At 40.9% G+C, this 19,836-nt stretch overlaps 1 protein-coding gene across 6 annotated transcripts in view; it reads right to left on the reverse strand.

Moving 5' to 3' along the window:
• LOC134339362 (dedicator of cytokinesis protein 7-like) overlaps window positions 1-19,293 on the reverse strand; it is a 223,323-nt gene extending 204,030 nt beyond the window's left edge. For 5 of the 6 annotated variants that reach the window (XM_063035799.1, XM_063035798.1, XM_063035797.1 and 2 more), the window contains exon 1: window positions 19,117-19,293. In XM_063035799.1, the coding sequence (XP_062891869.1) occupies window positions 19,117-19,163 (47 nt within the window). In that variant the 5' untranslated portion in view covers window positions 19,164-19,293. Of the gene's footprint in view, window positions 1-18,674; window positions 18,695-19,116 lie in introns of those variants that run through there. The other variant, XM_063035800.1, reaches the window with a different exon arrangement.
• Window positions 19,294-19,836: the final 543 nt, after the last annotated feature.

Raw genomic sequence — 19,836 nt, forward strand, 5'->3', positions numbered from 1 at the left:
GTTATTGAAACCTATCAAATGCTGTATTGAAAGGCCTAATGGACATGAGAGGATGTTTCCAATAATGGGGGAAGTCAAAGCTAAGAGGGCACAACCTCGGAATAGAAGGACAACCCTTTAGAACAGAGATGAAGAGGTTTTTTTTTTAACCAGAAGGTGGCAAATCCGTGGAATTCATTGCTACTGATGGCTGTGGGAGACAAGTCAGTAGATATATTTAAAGCAGAGGTTGATTGTTTTTGTGATTAGTATGGGCATAAAAGTTACAGGGCGAAGGCAGGAGAATAAAGTTGAAAGGGATAATATATCAGCCATGATGAAATGGCAGAAAAGACTTGATTGGTTTGATTCTGCTTCTTTTGTCATATGTCTTTATGTATGAGGTAGAGATGCAGAAGCTGCGGTCTGTGGCAAGTTTCTACATGACACACTAAAAGGAGGTTACAGCTCCAACGATATTGTGGGGTTGACTTGCATGAATTTGAAACAACCTGCATTCTACTTCAGCAGTATGCAAATTACAGTAGTTTCCAGTAACCTGCTCTGAACTGTCAGAATTACTTAAGCCAATTTATTACATAGCCCAATTTATGAGTTTAGGATTGAATAGAAAAGAGGCAAGCGAGCCAGCTATGGTCAGTAACAAAGTATGCTGACTAATTTTAGAAGCCAATTAAGATGGTGTAACAGATGAAACTGTGGAAGACCAGCAGTTGTCCATGCTGCAAGTCTCCCCTCTCCACGCCACCAATGTTGTCCAAGGGAAGGGCACTAGGGCCGATACAGCTTGGCACTGGTGTCGTTGCAGAGCAATGTGTGGTTAAGTTTCTTGCTCAAAGACACAACATGCTGCCTCAGCTGAGGCTCGAACTAGCGACCTTCAGATCACTAGACCGACACCTTAACCACTTGGCCACGCGCCAACGGATGAAACTGTAAATCACAATAAAATAGTTTACACTAATTATAAAAGATTCCTGAACTCTGAGGACATGTTGAAGAAATCACATCACAGGGGAGGACGACGGGGGAGCTGTGTGGTCTCTGTGGTAGCAAGGACTGGGCCTCAAGCTGTGGTGTCACCTGCTTACAGCCACCCAGGAGAGAAGTGTCGGAGTCAGTGGGCTTCACAGGATGCAGTCTGGCACAGCATCCAAACTGGAAGTCAGTGTTCCACCCAGTGTTCACTCATATTGCGTTCGATTGCAGGTTGCTGCAATATTCATGGACTCAGGGTCTTGGGCTGTGTATTTTTTGTGTCTGTATTTTACTGACAGCTTATATCTGTGATACTATCATGGAGTAGATTGATCCCACCGCTATCCCCAAATCTAAAACTTCCTGATGGGCTGAGCTCAGGTCTTCCTCTTCCCTTCAGTATTTTCAGGAAGACCGGGTCATCTCTCCCTGGATTATCCAATCCTCATATGACTGATATTTACGTTCTGCGTAATCCATGGCACATCAGCTCTCTGAACCACTGACATTATCAGACCGGGGCGGGGGAGAGAAATCGTAAAGTAGCTGTAGAGGACGTAGCTGCTGTGATCTCATAGAGGACTTGCTTTGTGTGCCAACAACCAGATCGCCTAACAAGGAACCACTGGAATAGACATGAAAGGGTAAGGGAAATTATTTGTTACACCTGGCAGTATCCTGAAAAGAGAGGAAGATGTGAGAATCACTCAACAAAGCCGGCAGAATTGACAGCAGTGCCCTTTCTTTCCTATTTGACTGCTGACCAGATCATAGAACTGTTGAGGTCAGCATCCAGATCAGACAAAGAGCTTGCGGCAAACTCTCATTGCCTGTGATGGTCATCTACGCATGTATACAAGAGGTTTATTGGGGGCTGGTAATTTGAAATGTTCGTGGACATGGAGTCATCAGTATCGATATCCAATCTACCCTTGCACATGACTGGAGAGGCGATTTGCATTACCAGTACAGGAGGTGAAACAGTGAAGGCAGAGAGAAGTCAGTCTCAGGTACTTGAGATTAAGGGACTGCAGCCTCCTGTAGATTTCTGAGTGTACCCAAACAATGACGGTACTATCCCGGGGATAGATACACTGAGTAAAGCAGGTGTGCTATCATTGACTCAGAAAAAGGAGAAATATAACACGGACATGACAGGCATTGCAAACATGTGCAACGCACAGAGCAGCTAGTACAGCCCACAGAGGGACAGCAGCCCTAAGCAGGGAGGAGGGGAGAGCGCAATGTGTGGAAATCATGTCAGGAAGTCCCAAGGGTAGGGGCCAAGCACAGCCAGCAGTTGTTAAAGTACAGTAATACAGCTGCCTGCAGAGGTAGCAGTGATTAAAGAAAGGGTCACCAGAAAGGAGATAGCACGGAGCAGAAAAGGAATGAGTGGGCAGATAGTCCAAGGAGGGCAATGGAAGAACAAGAGGCAAAGGAAATTACAAGGGACAGGAAGCAACAGCAAATAATAATTTATTAAGACCACATGGAGAATTGAAGGATCATTGTAATCAGGTTAATACATTGAGGGGTTGAGCAAAACAGCAACAACATATTGCTTATCAGAGAGAGCCAGAAGGGGAGGAGATAGTCCTCCCACAGCCGGGTGATCAAGTCACAGTAAGGGAGCTGCCTGAAAACACAGGTTTCGCACCCAAGTGGATAGGACCACAGATGGTGCTCCAGACGAATGACGATGTATTTGTGTACAGATCCAGCAAGGTAGCCAGTAGAAACATTGGACTCAAGTTAAACCATACGACTCACCTTCCTGTCACCCTCGCGATAAAGTGTACTCAGTAACAGTGCTATTGCAGAGAACCTAAGTAATGAACACAAGCTGGCTGCATTATTTCTGACCACATCTGACAGAAGCAGACCCACTACAAATGCTGTAGTGCTCTTTCAGTGACTTCTGCGTTTACAAGCCATGATCAGCATAACAGTAACTGTACTCCGTAATAAAGGTTGGCTCCTGAAGGCGGATAATTTGTTGTATACATCAGAATAGAAAGATACAGCAGAGACATCAATATGCTTGCAATCTTATTTGTGTTAAATGTGCCTTGTACTGTGTTTTGCACCTTGGCCCTGGATTAACTCTGTTTTGTTTGGCTGTAAATAAAGGCATCCGTTAGTCTTGCGAGACCATGGATCTGCGCCTGGAAAGTCTTCACTCTCCAGAGCGCAGGCCTGGGCAAGGTTGTATGGAAGATCAGCAGATGCCCATGCTGCAAGTCTCCCCTCTCCACGACACCAATGTTGTCCAAGGGAAGGACATTAGGACCCATACAGCTTGGCACCAGTGTCGTCGCAGAGCTATGTGTGATTAAGTGCCTTGCTCAAGGACATAACACGTTGCCTCGGCTGGGGCTCGAACTCACGACCTTCAGGTCACTAGTCCAAAGCCTTAACCACTTGGCCATGAGCCCACACTATTTGGCTGTATTCATGGGTATTCGTGTATGGTTGAATGACAATTAAATTTGAACATGAAAGTGAATCTCATACACTTGTTTGCTCACTCATGCTTATGAAGTATAATGCGCTGTAAGGTTTCACTACTAATGTAATGGCCTCTCTGCAATGTTTCACTGCTAGTGTAATGGTTTCTCTGTAGCAGCAATATTTGGGTTATGACTAGTGATAACAGGGACTTTGGAATGTGTGCCAATGAGAGGCATGACGTTTCTTTCTTGTGGGCCTGAGAGAAGGGATTCGCAGTCTCAAGTTCAGCGGAAGATGGACAGAGAAGATGCCAGAACGGGGAAGTTGTAGTCTGCAGGATGGAGTGGACTGGGATGGGGCCAGGAGTCGACACTCCGGGGGCGGGGGGTGGGAATCGATGGAGATCGAACCAACAGGAAAACCGTGAGCTCCAATGTTGTGCATTATACTGTTTCATGAGAATGACCCTTTTACTTTTTTGTTTCTTTACTAACCCTATAGTCAAATCAAGAATTATAAAGCTCAATTATTTAATTGCATATTGTGCACTGTTTGTTATTTTGTGATACTGATTTGTAACAGGGGAACACATCATGCAGCATCCACTCAAAGAAGATTTCTCAAATTTGGCCGGGCTGGAGGCTGTCTCCCTTTAGAGAAAGCTGCTCGCCAAACCTGGGGGTTATAGGAGTCCTTGTGTAGTCATGAAGTAGCAGGGCACTATCATGTTCAATGTGCCAGGGCAGCCTTTGATCAACTGAGGAAAAAAACTATTTGAAAATCAAGACCTCAAGCATGGCAGTGTTCTACTTTATAGAGCATGATTCTATTTTAAATTCCATTGCACTAGGGAGATCCAGGCAGGCAGAAAACAAGGACGTGCTCAAAGCTTTCTTGAAGAAATGTAACATTCTAATAACTGTTGTGAACTGCTGTCTATGACCATTCAGACAGTATGAGAAACATCCAAGATGAAAATTTAAGGTCACGAACTGGGAACATGCAGAAGCCCTGCAAAAGCGTCAGAGAGACTACGTCATTTCACAAACAACTATTAAAGAACCAAGCTTATTTACCATGTTTACATCGAAACATACAGGGAAATGCACTGATTATGTTAACAACCAACACACATCTGTTAATGTACTGGGGCAAAGCCTGCAACTGACTCCACACATTCCATCACCAAGACAGCATGCCTTCAATGCTCATCAGAATAACACAGAACACAAAAAGCAACAGCGAAACAAGCCCCGTTCCTCCCTCCCTCCCTCCCATCCACCCACACATGCACATACACAGTCCTCTAATGCAAAACAGGCCATCTTCTGCGGCCTCCAGCAGACTGACTCAGACTTAAGCCAATCAGACATTGGGCTTATGACTACCCCACAGAGATCCTGCCTGCCCCATCAGCCTCTTCTGTTTGGCCTTATTTATGGGGTATATGGAGTTCCCAAATTGGTCTCATTAGCCACCTCAGAGACCACAAACCAGAGTGGAAGCAAGCTATTCTCAAACTCAGGAGACTGACAGAAGAACCTTCATGTTTTTTTTGAAGCCATTGAACATTGATTGCATGGTTCCTTACAGAATGAACTGATTAATGGTTAACTGCAGCAAATCATGAGTGGCAAAGAGTTGGGGCTGCTTCCAAGGATATGGTGCAGAGAATTGCACAGTAGCCTGGTGGGGTGGCACAATAGTGTAGTGGTTACCACAATGCGTGGCAGTAACAGTGACCCGGGTTCAGTTTCTACCAACATCTGTAAGTTTGTATATTCTCTCCATGACTGCGTGGGTTTCCTCTGGGTCTTCCGGTTTCCTCCCACAGTCCAAAGATGTACCGGTTGGTAAATTAATTGGTCATTGAAAATTCTCCCATGATTAGGCTAGGATTACATCGGGGGATTGTTGGGCGAAGCAGCTCAAGGGGCCAGAATTGCAATTAATTTTTTTTAATAATTAATTGGTTATGAACTTGGGTGAAGGATTGCTACTTATATTACCAGCTGTAACATTGTGTTTATTACTCTTTAAGGAGGCCAATGCATGGTTCGCTGTGCTGATGGGAGAAATGCTGATTGTTTGCTAAAAACTGAGCCATTCTGACACTATTTCCTGCACTTCATCCATAAGAGTAAATCACATTCTTTCCAACTGTATTGTGTCAGATATGTGTTTAAACATATCTGTCCTTTCATTTATCCTATTACTGTTATTTTCTATTATGGATTTATTGAGTGTACCCACCAGAAAATGAATCTCAGGGTTGTATATGGTGACATATGGTATATGGATAATAAATTTACTTTGAACTTTGGAGGAGCCAGAAACCATTGCTCATGCACAGTTAAGAGTCTGACAAATAGTTGTGCAATTTAGTGGATTTAATGTCATACACTACAGTATTTTAGATAATTGCAAGGGTTTGAAAATTGCTATGGCCAGTCAGAGGTTGGTAAATTTTAGCCTTCAGCTCAAAGACTGACTTCATTCCTTTTTATAAAAAATAATTTGTAACCACTTATATAAATATAACACCAGATTTCTAAATCCACAAAATGGATCATGTGGAATACATACACCCTGAAGCGTTGCACATTAAATGCAAAGTGTGCATCATATTTCCACATGACTTGTTACAAATACCACATCTGTTTAAAAAAAACATACAATCAACAATTAGAAAGCCGGAATCAAAACTAATTAGGTTTGGACAATTATTGTAAAAGAGAACTTTAACAGATAAAATGACTCAAAAAATCATTTCAGTTCCACAATTTCAAGAATTAACTTTTAGCATTTAATTTGACAATTTGTATGGTGTTTTTTCTGACTAGTAGCAAATTGTAAATGCTAAGAGTATCAGGAAGCCTGATCTTGATATAACAAAAAGAATTAATTAGCACCTTGTTTGTGAGAACAATGAAATGACTGCATCTGCATTTAGCTCCATCACATTGGCGGGTTCACTTCCATCCCCAGACAGTAGAGTCAGCGCCCAGCAATGTTGTAGAGTCAGTATTACAGCATAGACACAGTCCCTTCAGCCCAACCAGCCTATGCTGATCATTCTGTCCACTCAGCTAGTCCCAATTTCCTCTAAGGGCCGCTCCTCCCTGCACTTTCTTAAATACAGGTACTGCGTCAACCACTTCCTCTGGTAACTCTTTCCGTATACACACCTCTCTGCATGAAAAAGCTGCCCCTCAGGTCCCTTTTAATCTTTCCCCTCTCACCCCTAGTTTTATCCGTGTTCCCAACCTATGACTCCTCCTACCCTGTGGAAAAGACTGGTAGCATTCACCTCATTTATACCTCTCATATTTTTAAACACTTCGAAAAAGATCACCCCTTATTCTACAACATTCCAAGGAATAAAAATGATCTAAACAATGTTTTGAAACATTCATACCAAAAGGGAATGAGTTCAACCATCTAAAGAAATTCAGAGACAGAGAAGATACACCAAACTAAAATAGACTTGCCATTCTGATGAGAAGAGTCATTAAACTGAAAGGTTAACTGTTTTTTCTCCATAGCTGCTACTTGATCTGCTGAATATTTTCATAATTTTCTGATTATAAACTTTATCTCCTCTATTCCCTGTCCTCTAACATCTCTTTCAGTATATTTTTACATTGGTGCACACTGCAATACCTCTCTCTCACAGTAAGAACATATTTATCTGTACAGGTAAAGTACCCCTTATTCAAAATGCTTAGGACAGGAAGTTTTTCAGATTTTGGAATACATGAGATAGCTTGAGATTGCCGTCATTTCAGCAGTCTGTCTAACACTTGCTCATCATGTGTATTTAACAGTAATAATTATTACATACTATTAATACAATGAAAATATAACATGTGCAGGGTAACAAAAGCAGCACAGCAACATCGGGAGAATGAATACATGAATCAGCCAATGAACGACAACAGCAGGCTTTCAGTTTCTATAATGCCATGTTTTGGTTTAAAGGTTACAGTACACTATATTTGCATATTACATTTTTTAGGCTTGTCTAAAATATAAAAACAATCATTGTAGACTTGTTCTGGTGTTAGATTTTCATCAGTGACAATCTTCGCAAACCTATCAATGAATTTCTTTGCTGCTTCATGATCAATGCACGCTTGATCTTTAAAATTCACAAACACCTTCAATTTTCAGTTCATCACCATAGACCTTTGCTTGTTTCACAATCTGCAGACCGTTAAGCGGCATATGTTCACTTCAACGCTGACGAAGCCATTCAATATATGAGCGATATCTTCCATTTTTCACTTTATGCCGTGCTTTCCTACTTTTCATTAACTTCTGTTCATTGCATATGTGAGGTCACTTCTCAGAAATGTCTGTGATGCTCAGATCTGTACATCACCTGAAAACCTTCCCAGCGCCTTGTGGAATTTTCTATTTGTGACAATGCTTAAAAAAATTTTGGATTTAAGGTTCTCAGATTTTTGAATTTTTGATGAGGGGTAATCAACCAGTACATTCTTTCACTTCCAGGACCAATCTCAACCTGCAACCCCTCGGAGGATTGCTTCCATACTTGACAAACATCCATCCATTCATCACCTCCCCATGACCCTAGCTCATTTCATCTTCCTCCTCCACAGAGACACAATATGCACATCCATGCAAAACCACAGAATATGTTAATAGTTGCTCAAAGTGATTACATTTCGAAGGTACACCATTGGATACAATGCATTTTGGAATTTAGCAAAAATCTGAAAAGTACCATGTAAATGCAAAACTTATTTTTCTTTTACTAACTTATACTGTCTCAAAGTCATAGTAAATTTGTTACCGAAGTATGTATATGTCACCATATACTACCGAGATTATTTTTCGTGCAGTCATTTACAGGAAAATAAAGAAATACAACGGAACTTAAAGACTAACAAACAACCAATGTGCAAAAGACAGCAAACTATGCAAATACAAAAAACAAACAAACAAACAAACAAATACATAATGCTGAGAACATGAGTTGTAGAGTCCCTGAAAGTGGAGTCCATATTAAGAGCCACTGGCTAACCTCTAACAGTGCTTACATTTCAAAAGTACACCATGGACACAATGCACTCTGGAATTTAACAAGGTTGTAAAATGTGTCATGTAAATACAAACCTTATCTTACTTTTACTAATTCATACCTACTCTTTCCATAGCTCATTACACTGAGGTATAAAGGAAGACTGCATGAGGAATCCTATGCAGTACAGCCCAGATCCAAAATAGCAGCCGGCACAGGGATTAAATGCCCTGGGAAAAGTCAGTGTACCTGTGCTAACAGAAAATCTGCAAAAAAAAAGCACGTCGGCTGTAAAATGACAACACATGCGGAATCACATGATTTGTGTTAAAATAGCAAGCATGCTCTCATTCTGTCAATTTGCAAGTTTTAATTTCTTCCGTCTTCCACCATGATTCTAACGAGTGTGTCCGTCGTGTGTGCTGCTCTCGATAGTTAAAATGATAGATGCCAGAAATTAATCTGGAACAGAATGGCACATCCTTTACAGTGCCTGGGATATGTCAATCTTTTTACTTCAGATATTGATGCTGCTGACTTTCCAAAGACGGGGATATATTCACACCTAAAGTACTGCTGCCACCACTATCCCTGGTCACAAATGTTCAAGTCACCATGGACCGAAGATCAAAAAAAGCATGTTGTCGATTTGCAGTGCTTAGTTAATTCCATCGAATTAGCGGAAAATAGTCTATTTCTATGCATTCAATAAACTTTTTAAAATAAAATGAGAGGGATGAGAATATCTTTATCAGTTAAAGTGGCATGGAGGGAAGTTGTCCACTAACCGGAGAAATTCCGGATGTGACGTACTTTTCCTTTTTATCAAAGCACAGATACTAATACTACAAATTAAAAGTTCTAAGAAATAAAAAGTGGACTTAACCTAATTTTTGCAATATTATGGATTTTGGTTAATTGGGACCAGTATATTTTGGCCTAGTTAGCTGAAGTTTCATCAAAATAGTTAAAAGGGTATAAAAACGACAAACTACTTTTTAACCAAGTACAAATTATGTATTTAAATCAAATACAGAACAAATTAGAACACACCAATACTGCTACAGTACTATAAAACTGTACTGGTTCCTAATAATTATTGATGGAGGAATTTGTCTAGTGTACACTGCTAAGATTTTTTGATTGACTGTAGAACAAAATCAGCGCAGACACCTAGTACAGATAATAGATTGCCTTCATACAATATTTTTGATGATTGCTTCCTCCAGATCTTCACTTTCATTGTAACATTCAAGACGATTGTTGATACCTTTAAATTCTTCATAGTTTCTAATTTGCTGAAGTAGCAAAAATTGCTTCATCTTCACTCCTGACCATTACTGGCATTTTCCAAGCCTAAATGCTTGAAACCACAGTGAGCAAAACAGTTCTAAATTGCCTTATTGTTTATTTCTCATCAACCACCAGTGATAAAAATCACTGATTTTCAAACACAAGCACATACAACTGACGCTATTCAAAAACTGCTCACTCTAAGTACGGTCTCATGGCCACATGTGCACACAGCTGCCACTAGTTAGAAACTGTTTGGCAACTGTCTCCTGTCCCAATTAAACAGCATAGTATCAAAAATAAATGAAAGGGATCCCAACTATTTGCTTAATTAATTTTTTTGTTTAAGAGATGCCCCAAATAAGTGGTTGCCCCGATTAACTGGTGGCCCAAATAACCAGAATTCACTGTATATTTCTCCTACAGGAAAGATATGATTAAGATTGAAAGAGTACTGAGAAAACTTACAAGGAAGAAGGGACTCAGGATTAGAGAATTTGAGTGATGGGGAAAGGTTGAATAGGTTAGGGCTTTACTCTCAGGAGTACAGGAGAATAATGGGAAATTTCAAAGAGGTATATAGAATAATGAGGAGCATAATTAGGGTCAATGCAAGCAGGCTTTTTCCACTGAGGTTGGGTGAGACTGGAACTGGAGATCATAGGTTAAGGGTGAAAGGTGAAATATTTAAGGGGAACTCCTTTACTCAGAAGGTGGAATGACCTGCCAACGGAAGTGATGGATGGGGCTCTATTTCAACATTTAAGAGAGATTTGGGTAAGTACATGGATGCGAGGGGTACGAGGGCTCTGGTCATCAATGTCGATCGATAAGACTAGGCAGTGTAACAGCTTGCTGTGGACCAGATGGGCTGAAGAGCCTGTTTCTATGCTGTAGCACTCTCTGATTCTTCTAGGCTCATAAATTTCCTTGAAGCTTTGTCAAATATGAAACATCAAAAATAAATAATGTATGTCCACATTACTTACTAATGAACAAAGCTATGGCTAGACAGGATAGAAAAATAGACCATTTATTCTCAATAATTAATTTTTTTGCATGAGTTATCAATTATTCATACGTTTTAATTAACCAATGTAAAAAATAGCAAAACGGAAATTTAATTATTTACACATAGAACACTTGTGTTACACAGCTTGGAAATAAGCAGACATTCATTTCCAACTCTGATAAGCCTGCACCCTTGGAACCACCAGTGCCAAACTTGCAGATTTTCCAGACTGTTGAATTTTTTTGTACCCAAAAATGAGTTTTATTTCACTTCCTTTTACATATTCCATCACAGTATAATAATTTTTCAAGTCAATTTCACAAATTTGAAGGGAGCAGGAAATGTACAAGTACTCTAGTCTCTGGTAGTAGCCACAAATTCTACCCACATTCCTGACACCGAGCACTCCAGGCACCATTCCTGGTACCAGCGCACAATTCACTTGGACCCTTGGTTCTGGAAGTGCACCCTGCTTGTACTCTGGATCTCCGGCTTACACTGTGGATGAATGAATGAATGAATGAATGAACCGGATGCCAGAACATTACGATTACCAAACAGTGGGATGCTGAATTACTGGAATTTTACCAAAATGTTTACTATTGGGGTTAAATTTATTCAATATAATTGTTAGGGCAGCATAAAATTGACATCTGTAGTCCTTCCACTCCCCCACCTTCTTAGTCTAGCTTCGTCCCCCTTTTTTCCCAGTCCTAATGAAGGGTCTCAGCCCAAAACCTCAATTCTATATTTCCCTCCATAGATCCTGCCTGCCCTGCTGAGTTCTTCCAGCATTTTGCAGGAAATTTTGCATAAAATTACAGGACCCAGAGAGCACCCTCAGGATCTTTCTGCAAACTTAAAGGCTTTATCATGGATATTTAAGGAACCTGCAGAGTAAAGGCTGACATGTATAAATCCCACAATTATTATGGATGAAAGAGGCCACTCATGCCCAATGGCGAGTATCCTAAGTGGTTGCATCACAGCTTGGTATGGAAACACCAACGCTGGGAAAGGCAAAGTCTATACAAAGTGGTAGATCTTGACCAGTCCATCATAGGCAAAGCCCTCCCAACCAATCAGTACATTTACATGGAGTACTACTATAAGAGAGCAGCATACAACATAAAGAACCTTCACCACGTTCTCTTCTCGCTCCTATCATTGAGCAAGATACACAGGAGTCCTAGGTCCCACACTACCAAGTTCAGGATCAATTATTACCTTACAACCATTAGGTTCCAGAACCAGTGTGGATAACTTCATTTACTACAACTGAACTGATTCCACAACCTGCAGACTCACTTTCCAGGCCTCTACAACTCATGTTCTCAGTATTATTTTTATTTATTTACACAATCTGTCTTGCATATTGGCTGTTTGTTAGTCTTGATTTATGTATAGCTTTTCTATAGTATTTATCTTCCGTAAATGCCTGCAAGAAAATGAATCTCAAGGTAGTACAATGGTAACATATCTATACTTTGATAATAAATTTACTTTGACAATAATTTGAACTACCAGGCACCTCCTATTGAATTATCTTTTAGAAGTGAGGTACCATTTTTGCTCCCACTAATCTTATCTACTCTCCCTTCATTAAGGAGGATTAAGACCTTAGCCCTGCTCCTATACTACTTGGAGATCAAATTATTTTGCTGAGTAGTTACATAATATAAGTTCAACAGCCTCAGTTCAAGCTACAGAGCAAATGCCAAGAGGATGTAACCATTCAAAGCCACAGTAGAAACAAAACAGATGAATTGTTATTTAGTCATTGACCCACAGTTGAAATGCTGTGGTTTTATTTGAGACAAAAAAAAGAGTTGATGTTTCCTTAACTCTAACTTCCACAATTTCTGAGCGGCTTTTGTTCCCAGAATGTTTTTTTTCCCATGAGACCATAAGATATAGGAGCAAAATTAGGGCATTCGATCCATTGGATCTGCTTCGCCATTTGATTATGTCTGATTTATTACCCCTACCAACCCCATTCTCCTGCCTTTTCCCCATAACCTTTGGCACCATTACTAATCAAGAACCTATCAACCTTTGCTTTAAATGTACCCAATGACTTGGCCTCCACAGCCCATCGTGGCAAGCATTTCCACAGGTTCACCAGCCTCTGGATATAGAAATTCCTCATCCCTGTTCTAATATTCAATGAGGATTTATTTTCATTCTCTAAATCAACCATGGCATAAAACAGAGGATATTTTATGGATATGGACTTATTGACTAGCTCCAGGAACAAAGTTGAAACAACTTGCTCTTGCCCAACTACAATCTGCGTTTATATTTATCAATATACAGTGCGGAACAGGACGTTCCAGCCCCAGGAGCTGCACCACCCACCAACCCACCTATTTTAACACTAGCCTAATCATAAGACAATTTACAATGACCAATTAAACTACGAGAACATTAATAGTGTGCTACATCAAGATATTTTAGGGCATACACCAAAATCTTGATCACAGCAGTAGGTTTCAAGATTTTCAAAGAAAGAGAGTGAGATACAGGATTAAGGGGCAAATTCCTAGAGCAAAGTTTCCAATTGTGGAGCAATTAAATTTGGAAATGAGCTGGAGAAGGGCAAACAAAATGATTGTAAGGTTGAAGATTACAGAGAATGGGAGGATTGGAGCAAATAAAAAATAGGAAAATCCAATTAATGTCTTTAGAAAACCAAAGGTGAGAAGGGGTTAAGGGAAGCAGATACAGTGGGCGAGTTAATAATAATAAAAGGAAAGAGACCAACTCCTCTGAGCTGAGGAAGCACATGCTGCTGAGAAGGTACAATGCATCCTGCTTAGGTCAACTATTATTTCCTTCACAACCAGAAGTGAGAATTAGGGAATACACACAAATAACACAAGGATATGATTTAGAACTGTGCTAAAGCGTGCACAGTTGGCTTGGCTAGCCACTTGCTACCAGAAGGAACTGGTTGATTTCTGCTGGTATCAAGAGGAAGCAGTTTGGCTGCTGGAGTTCTGGTTTCCCTAACTGAGAAAAGTCAGACACCGGTGGCGACCCCCACCCCCCCCCCCGCCCTTTGGACTCTGTAGTTACCTGTATGTGTAAAGTCCTCCCAGTTGGTGTTGGCTGGCAATCTACTTTTCTTCTACCAGTGTGCTGCCTTCACACAGTTCTCCAGGGGAAGCATCTGCAAGAGTTGCACGGTTGCCTTACCCATGGATGGAAGGAAAATGCAGGCTATAAGAGAAGCCATACAAAGAGATGGACCAGATATTGAAGGAGTGATCTGCAAGTTTCCAGGATTCATGAGTGCAGTGGTGATCCCAACTGGGCTGGGCTTCCACCTCAGCCAGATTTACTCATTCAACCCAGTTACCAAATCCCTCTTCACAACCCAGACCAGCATGACACAAGCCGATTTTTGGAAATACCCTCTGTGCTGTTCCACAATGCATGGAGGTACTTCCAGTACAGGCTGCTCCTGCACACTCTATGCTTCCTAGCTTCTGTCTGCCTTCTGGACCTGCCATGGTGATCCATTTTGCCATCTGTTAGTCAGTGGGTGGGGTGGGATGGGAGTTGAGATTCTTGGGGGTTTGTCCTCTGGGCAAGACTCATCCTTCACATTTGGGGTAGAGAGTGTTGCACAGAGCAATTCCATGCAACAAGTTTTTAAGTTGGATCACAGACTCACTTGGGAGAGCTCCTCATTAGTCTGCTCCTATGCATGGCCAAGGTGGCTATTCACAGGTCCAGCCACTGTGCTTCTGAGAGTTCACCAAGCCAATAGCCTGGCACTCATGTGAAGATACATACATGCCTGGGTGTCTCCAGAGAGAGAGCATGTGCTGTCCACTGGCTCTGGAGACATGCTGGACAACTGAGATGACAGCAGCTGGAGCACATCGTGGAGAAGATTGGCACCGTTTCAGCTTAATGTTCGTTTTCTCAATAGTGAACTGAGAGTAATAATATTGGAAATGCATTAATAAATAATTTATCAAAAAAGATGATATTCGCCATACTCCTTTACAGATCACCAGAGCCCAGGATCCGTTGCACTCTTTGAACTGACCATACCCTGTTTCCGCACTCCCCATCAATATTTACCAGACAATTTTCTTTTATAAAAATCACGTAATATCTAAAAACAATATTAAAAATTGTATTTGGTGTATTGATTGTAAAAATATTGAACAACCTTGAAAATCTGCTGAATTAAGAGTTTTACTGTATGGATCAAGTATTCTGTATTCGAAATAAAACTGCTGACAGAATTTTAAATACAAGTTTGAGCAATCAATGGGAAATATATTCTTGTTGGTCCCTCACAAGCGCGTGGGGATGCATATAATTGCAATCCCCATAGAATTACACACTGAACAGCAGGTTATGTTAAGAATACAGAAGCTCTCATCTACTGACCAGAAAGGCTATCCCTAAATCACTCAACATCATTCCACAACCAAATGGCCGAACCAAAAATTATTTTCACTTTTCCAAGAGTCACTCTTCACCATTCACAAATCTGATTCTGTGCTGTTGCAATAAAATAACTAGAGGTGTTTGCAACAATTAAACATACTGTAGTTATAAAATTACACTGATAATGAAAAACTCATTGTAATGTCAGGCAACTTTTGAAAACAACTACTTGTTTTTACATAGTTCCAAATACAGCAAATTGATCGTATAATCAGACAAAAACTAGATGGAATAAAGAGATAACAGAAGATTTATTGAGAGATCATTTTAAAGATAAGAAACAGACAGAGCATTACAGAAGGGAAATTTCTGAAGCAGGCTGTTTTTGTTGGCGCAAAAGGAGGGATGGGGGCAGAGTTGGAGAAGAGATCTCAGAGTGATATTCAACTAGAACTGATTAGAAATAAGGTGGGATAAGGGGTCATGGACAGCAGATGGGCTAAACCAGAGCAAAGTTGGGGATTGCTCCAGAGGTACTAGTTGGAAGATCAGTTCAGAGTAAAATAAAACACTGAAATTGCAACTAACCTGATTCAACCTGTCACTGGGTAGATTTAAAGCAGAGGTTAATAGCTAGAATTCTATGTATCTTAGAACACTATGCTTGAAAATTAAGTCATCAAAGTATAGCATATAAATGAAAAACATGAAAAGTCACATAAAGATCTCCGGATTACTCCAGAGATAACAGGTAGCAGGACAAGAAACCATTCGTAGCAATGACTGGACAGGCCCATATGGAATGGGCTGAGGTAATGTCACTTGGGTCGACAATGGACATATGACATGAAAGGAGTTTGCTGTAAACGACTATGACAAAATGATGCAGTAGCATTATCACAAGGTCCATTAAAGGTGAATCATTCAACATTATTTTGCTAACGTCTCTCAAAAGTCAAATTTATTTCTGAAGAATGCTCTGTAGGCTCTAGAATCTCAACCAAAACCATATTTATTTGCAATGGTTTCTATCATTACAGGACTTTAATATTGCTGCACTAAGCAAAACATGTTGCGTATTCAATTTTATTAGTACTGTAGGTAGTTTTTAGAAAATCTGTCTGCACTTTAATTCTTGCAAATGAGGCAAAAATGAATGATGCAATTGAATATGTCCGAGTATGACTGAATTACACTGCAGTATACTCAGTTCCCAGTTTATTAAGTACACCTCCTTGTTAATGCAAGTATCTAATCAGCCAATCATGTAACAGCAACTCACTGTATGAAAACATGCAGACATGGTCAAGAGGTTCAGTTGTTGTTCAAACCAAACACCAGAATGGGGAAGAAATGTGATCTAAGTGACTTTGAACTTGGAATGAGTGTTGGTGCCAGATGGGGTGGTTTGACCATCTCAGAAAAAGCTAATTTCCTGGGATTTTCATATACATCAAGTGTTGAGCTTACTGAGGATGGTGCGAAGAACAAAAGATCCAGTGAGCGGCAGTTCAGAAGAGAATAGCAGGATTGGTTTAAGGCAACAGTAACTCAAATAACCATACCTTAAAATACTAGTGTACTGAAGAGCATCCCTGAAAGCACAACACGGTGTACCTTGAAGTGGATAGGCTACAGCAGCAGAATACCACTTTGGGTTCCACTCCCGTACCAAGAAAAGTGGCCAAAGAGTTTATGGAACAGCTAAGCAGATAAAATACTGTATTTGTAATAACTCAGAAGTGGGTTCCAACATTGCAAAGCGTATCAGCTTTCATTTAAATATAGCAGTTAATATATTAAAACAGGAACAAATTAAAGCCAACTTTGATTCCATTGCAAGTAAAGAAACATTAGGATAGATGGTCAAAAGTCAGATTTTTTTTTTAAAGTTGGGTTTTCGGGCTAAATCAAGAAGCTCCTACAGTAGAGTGATGAGTATCAGGAGTTCACAAGAGGCTAGAATTATAGACAGAGGTAATGCAGGATGTGGAGCTCAAAGAAGCCAACAATATAAGCTGCAGTTCTACATTTGAAAATAAAAACTGCCGAACTCTCTTTGCATAGCAATACAATGAGGCTCAGAGCAGAATGAGAATAAAGAGCATCACATAAAGTCAGATATAATAAACAGGTGATATATTTCACCCTATGACCACGTTTAAAATCTCTTTAAATATTACAAGGATTCAAGTACTTTGTAATCAAGCTTAAAATCTCTTTAAGTATTACAAGGATTCAAGCACTTCACGATATCTGATTCACACTAGACCTAACATGATCAATTTCAACTATCAACAACTAACTAAAACTTGGAAACTCATTAACCTACTTCATTGTTAGCATCAGGTAATATCAAAACTTCTGGAAGTAATCTATTTACTTCAACAGAAAGATGCCCGGACAAAAGCAAGGAAGCTTAAACAGTGCCCACAATATTTTGGTTAATCAATTTAATATATCTTCTTTCTAGTGTTGCCATTAAAATAACATTTGTAAATACATTATAAAGCTAAAATGTTTGTAATGAACATCATTAAATGATAGTCAATTTAATGTCTTCCTCAATTTAATACACATAAACCCACTATTTCCCTTGATGTTTGCTATGACAGAGTCAACATGGCCACATCAATGAAAATGATCCACAATCTCATCCAAAATTTGCTTAAAAAAAAGTCTAGAAGCCTAATTATCACCCAGAAAGACAGGCAGGATTAAATTAATCAGTATTTCAGCTGGCACGTGTCATATTCATTTGTAGAGGGTCTAAATGGAAATAGTCCCAATAATTAATTGGATATCTGATATGTGAGTCACATTAACAAAAATGGAAGGTACCCATAGGATAGGCTGAATATTCTTCACTGTGGAGTACAAAAAAGGTTGAAAAGCGATTTTGATCCAGGTGTACAAGATCATGAGTGGTTGAGACGCCACTAAAAAGGAGAAAAGCTGCAGAAGATTCAGAAATTTGGGAACAGAGGCTCAAGATGCAAGAGAAAAGTTTTTCTTTACTAAGAGGATAGTTATGGCCTGGAACTCACTGCCTCTAAGGGTAGTGAAAAGTCAATCGAGGTATTAAAAACAATTTGGTTAGGGTGAGGAAAATAATTTCTGGGGATACAGGACGCAAAATAAGACAGCTGTACCAAGATTCAGGCAAAGATCTAAAGGCCAAATGGCCCTTCCTGAGTTGTTAGTGACAAGAACCTTGGAGCGACCCCGGGAACCTTAGAATAAGGTGCTGGGAAGAACGTGAAGGGAAAGAATAGTGATGACAAGTGAAGGCGGGGGGGGGGGGGGGTAGAGAGAAGAGAATCTGAAGGAAGTCAAAGTAAAATTTTAATTGAAGTGCGTATACACGACCTTGAAATTAATTTTCTTGCAGGCATTTACAGGAAAATAAAATATAATGTAGAATTTGTGAAAAACTATACATAAACAAAGACCTGTATCACCTGTGCTAAACTAACATACAGGCACGCTGACGAGGCTGAGGATCGTCTTCTTTGTCGCCGAGTTCTCGGGACCTGTGCCGGTACCGGGCTGGGTGAGCACCGGGACGGCGAACGGCTGTAAACAAAGCGACGGGGTTGCTGCCCTGGGCGCCTCGTCCCCGGCAGCCGGAGTCAGGAAACGGTGCGGGCTCCGGTACTCCGCCGGCCGCTCAGGTACAGACAACCGCTCACACCTGAGGTGGCCCTGGCCCGGGCCCGGTCCTCGCCGCTTCCCCCCATTGTTTTCCACTCCTGGGGTAAATTTCGGGATTCCTCTGACTGAATTGAAACTCCCGCAGTTTAACTCCTCTTTTCCTCTCCCACCCAACGTGACCAGGTGCCGAGGCTTCCCAAGCCGGAGTAAAGTTGCCGCCCAAAAGAGACCTCCGAAACTTCCGTCCCCGCGGTCAGAGGTAACTCACCGGTTAATTTTCTGAGCGAATGCGCGGCGCTCGGTTGAAGTGGCCATGGTACCGCCGACAGGAACCTGAACGGCGGCTCCAGCCCTCTTCGCACTTCGGCAATCTTCGGAATGATTCGGCGAGCCGGGAAGAGGTCGGCTCGAACCTCGGGAGTCTCCGGGAGCTGAGATGGCAATCTCGATCGGCAGTCTTCGGGAAGTGGGGTGGCAGGAGGGATCGGCAATCTCCGGGAGTCGGGGATGCTGTCAGGATCGGCAATCTCCGGGAGTCGGGGATGCTGTCAGGATCGGCAATCTCCGGGAGTCGGGGATGCTGTCAGGATCGGCCATTTCCGGGAAGTAGGATGGTTGTCGGGATCGGCGGTCAGGAATGACTGCAGGGGTTGGCAATCTTCGGAAATTAGCTACCTAATTTCACAGATTATTTTTTAAATTAGAAAAATAAAAAGCTTCTGCGTAAATAAAAAAAAACGAAATTTGAGTGAAGACTCTCCGTTGGAGCAATTGATCTTTATCTCAGCTGAAATTTATTCTGTGCTTGGAGAAAACTTTTTAGAATTGTTGCAAACTTTATTTATGACTTTATGGAACCATATACACTATAGAGAAAGGAAGAATCTTTAGGCCTCCTCCGCATACGAGTTGGGAAAGTTGACCATCTCCGGCTCTGACCAAGGAGGTGTTCTTCCTCCGACCATTCTGTTTGCTGGTGGTCATGGCC

This window comes from Mobula hypostoma, chromosome 29, assembly GCF_963921235.1.
Source record: "Mobula hypostoma chromosome 29, sMobHyp1.1, whole genome shotgun sequence".
NCBI lineage: Eukaryota > Metazoa > Chordata > Chondrichthyes > Myliobatiformes > Myliobatidae > Mobula > Mobula hypostoma.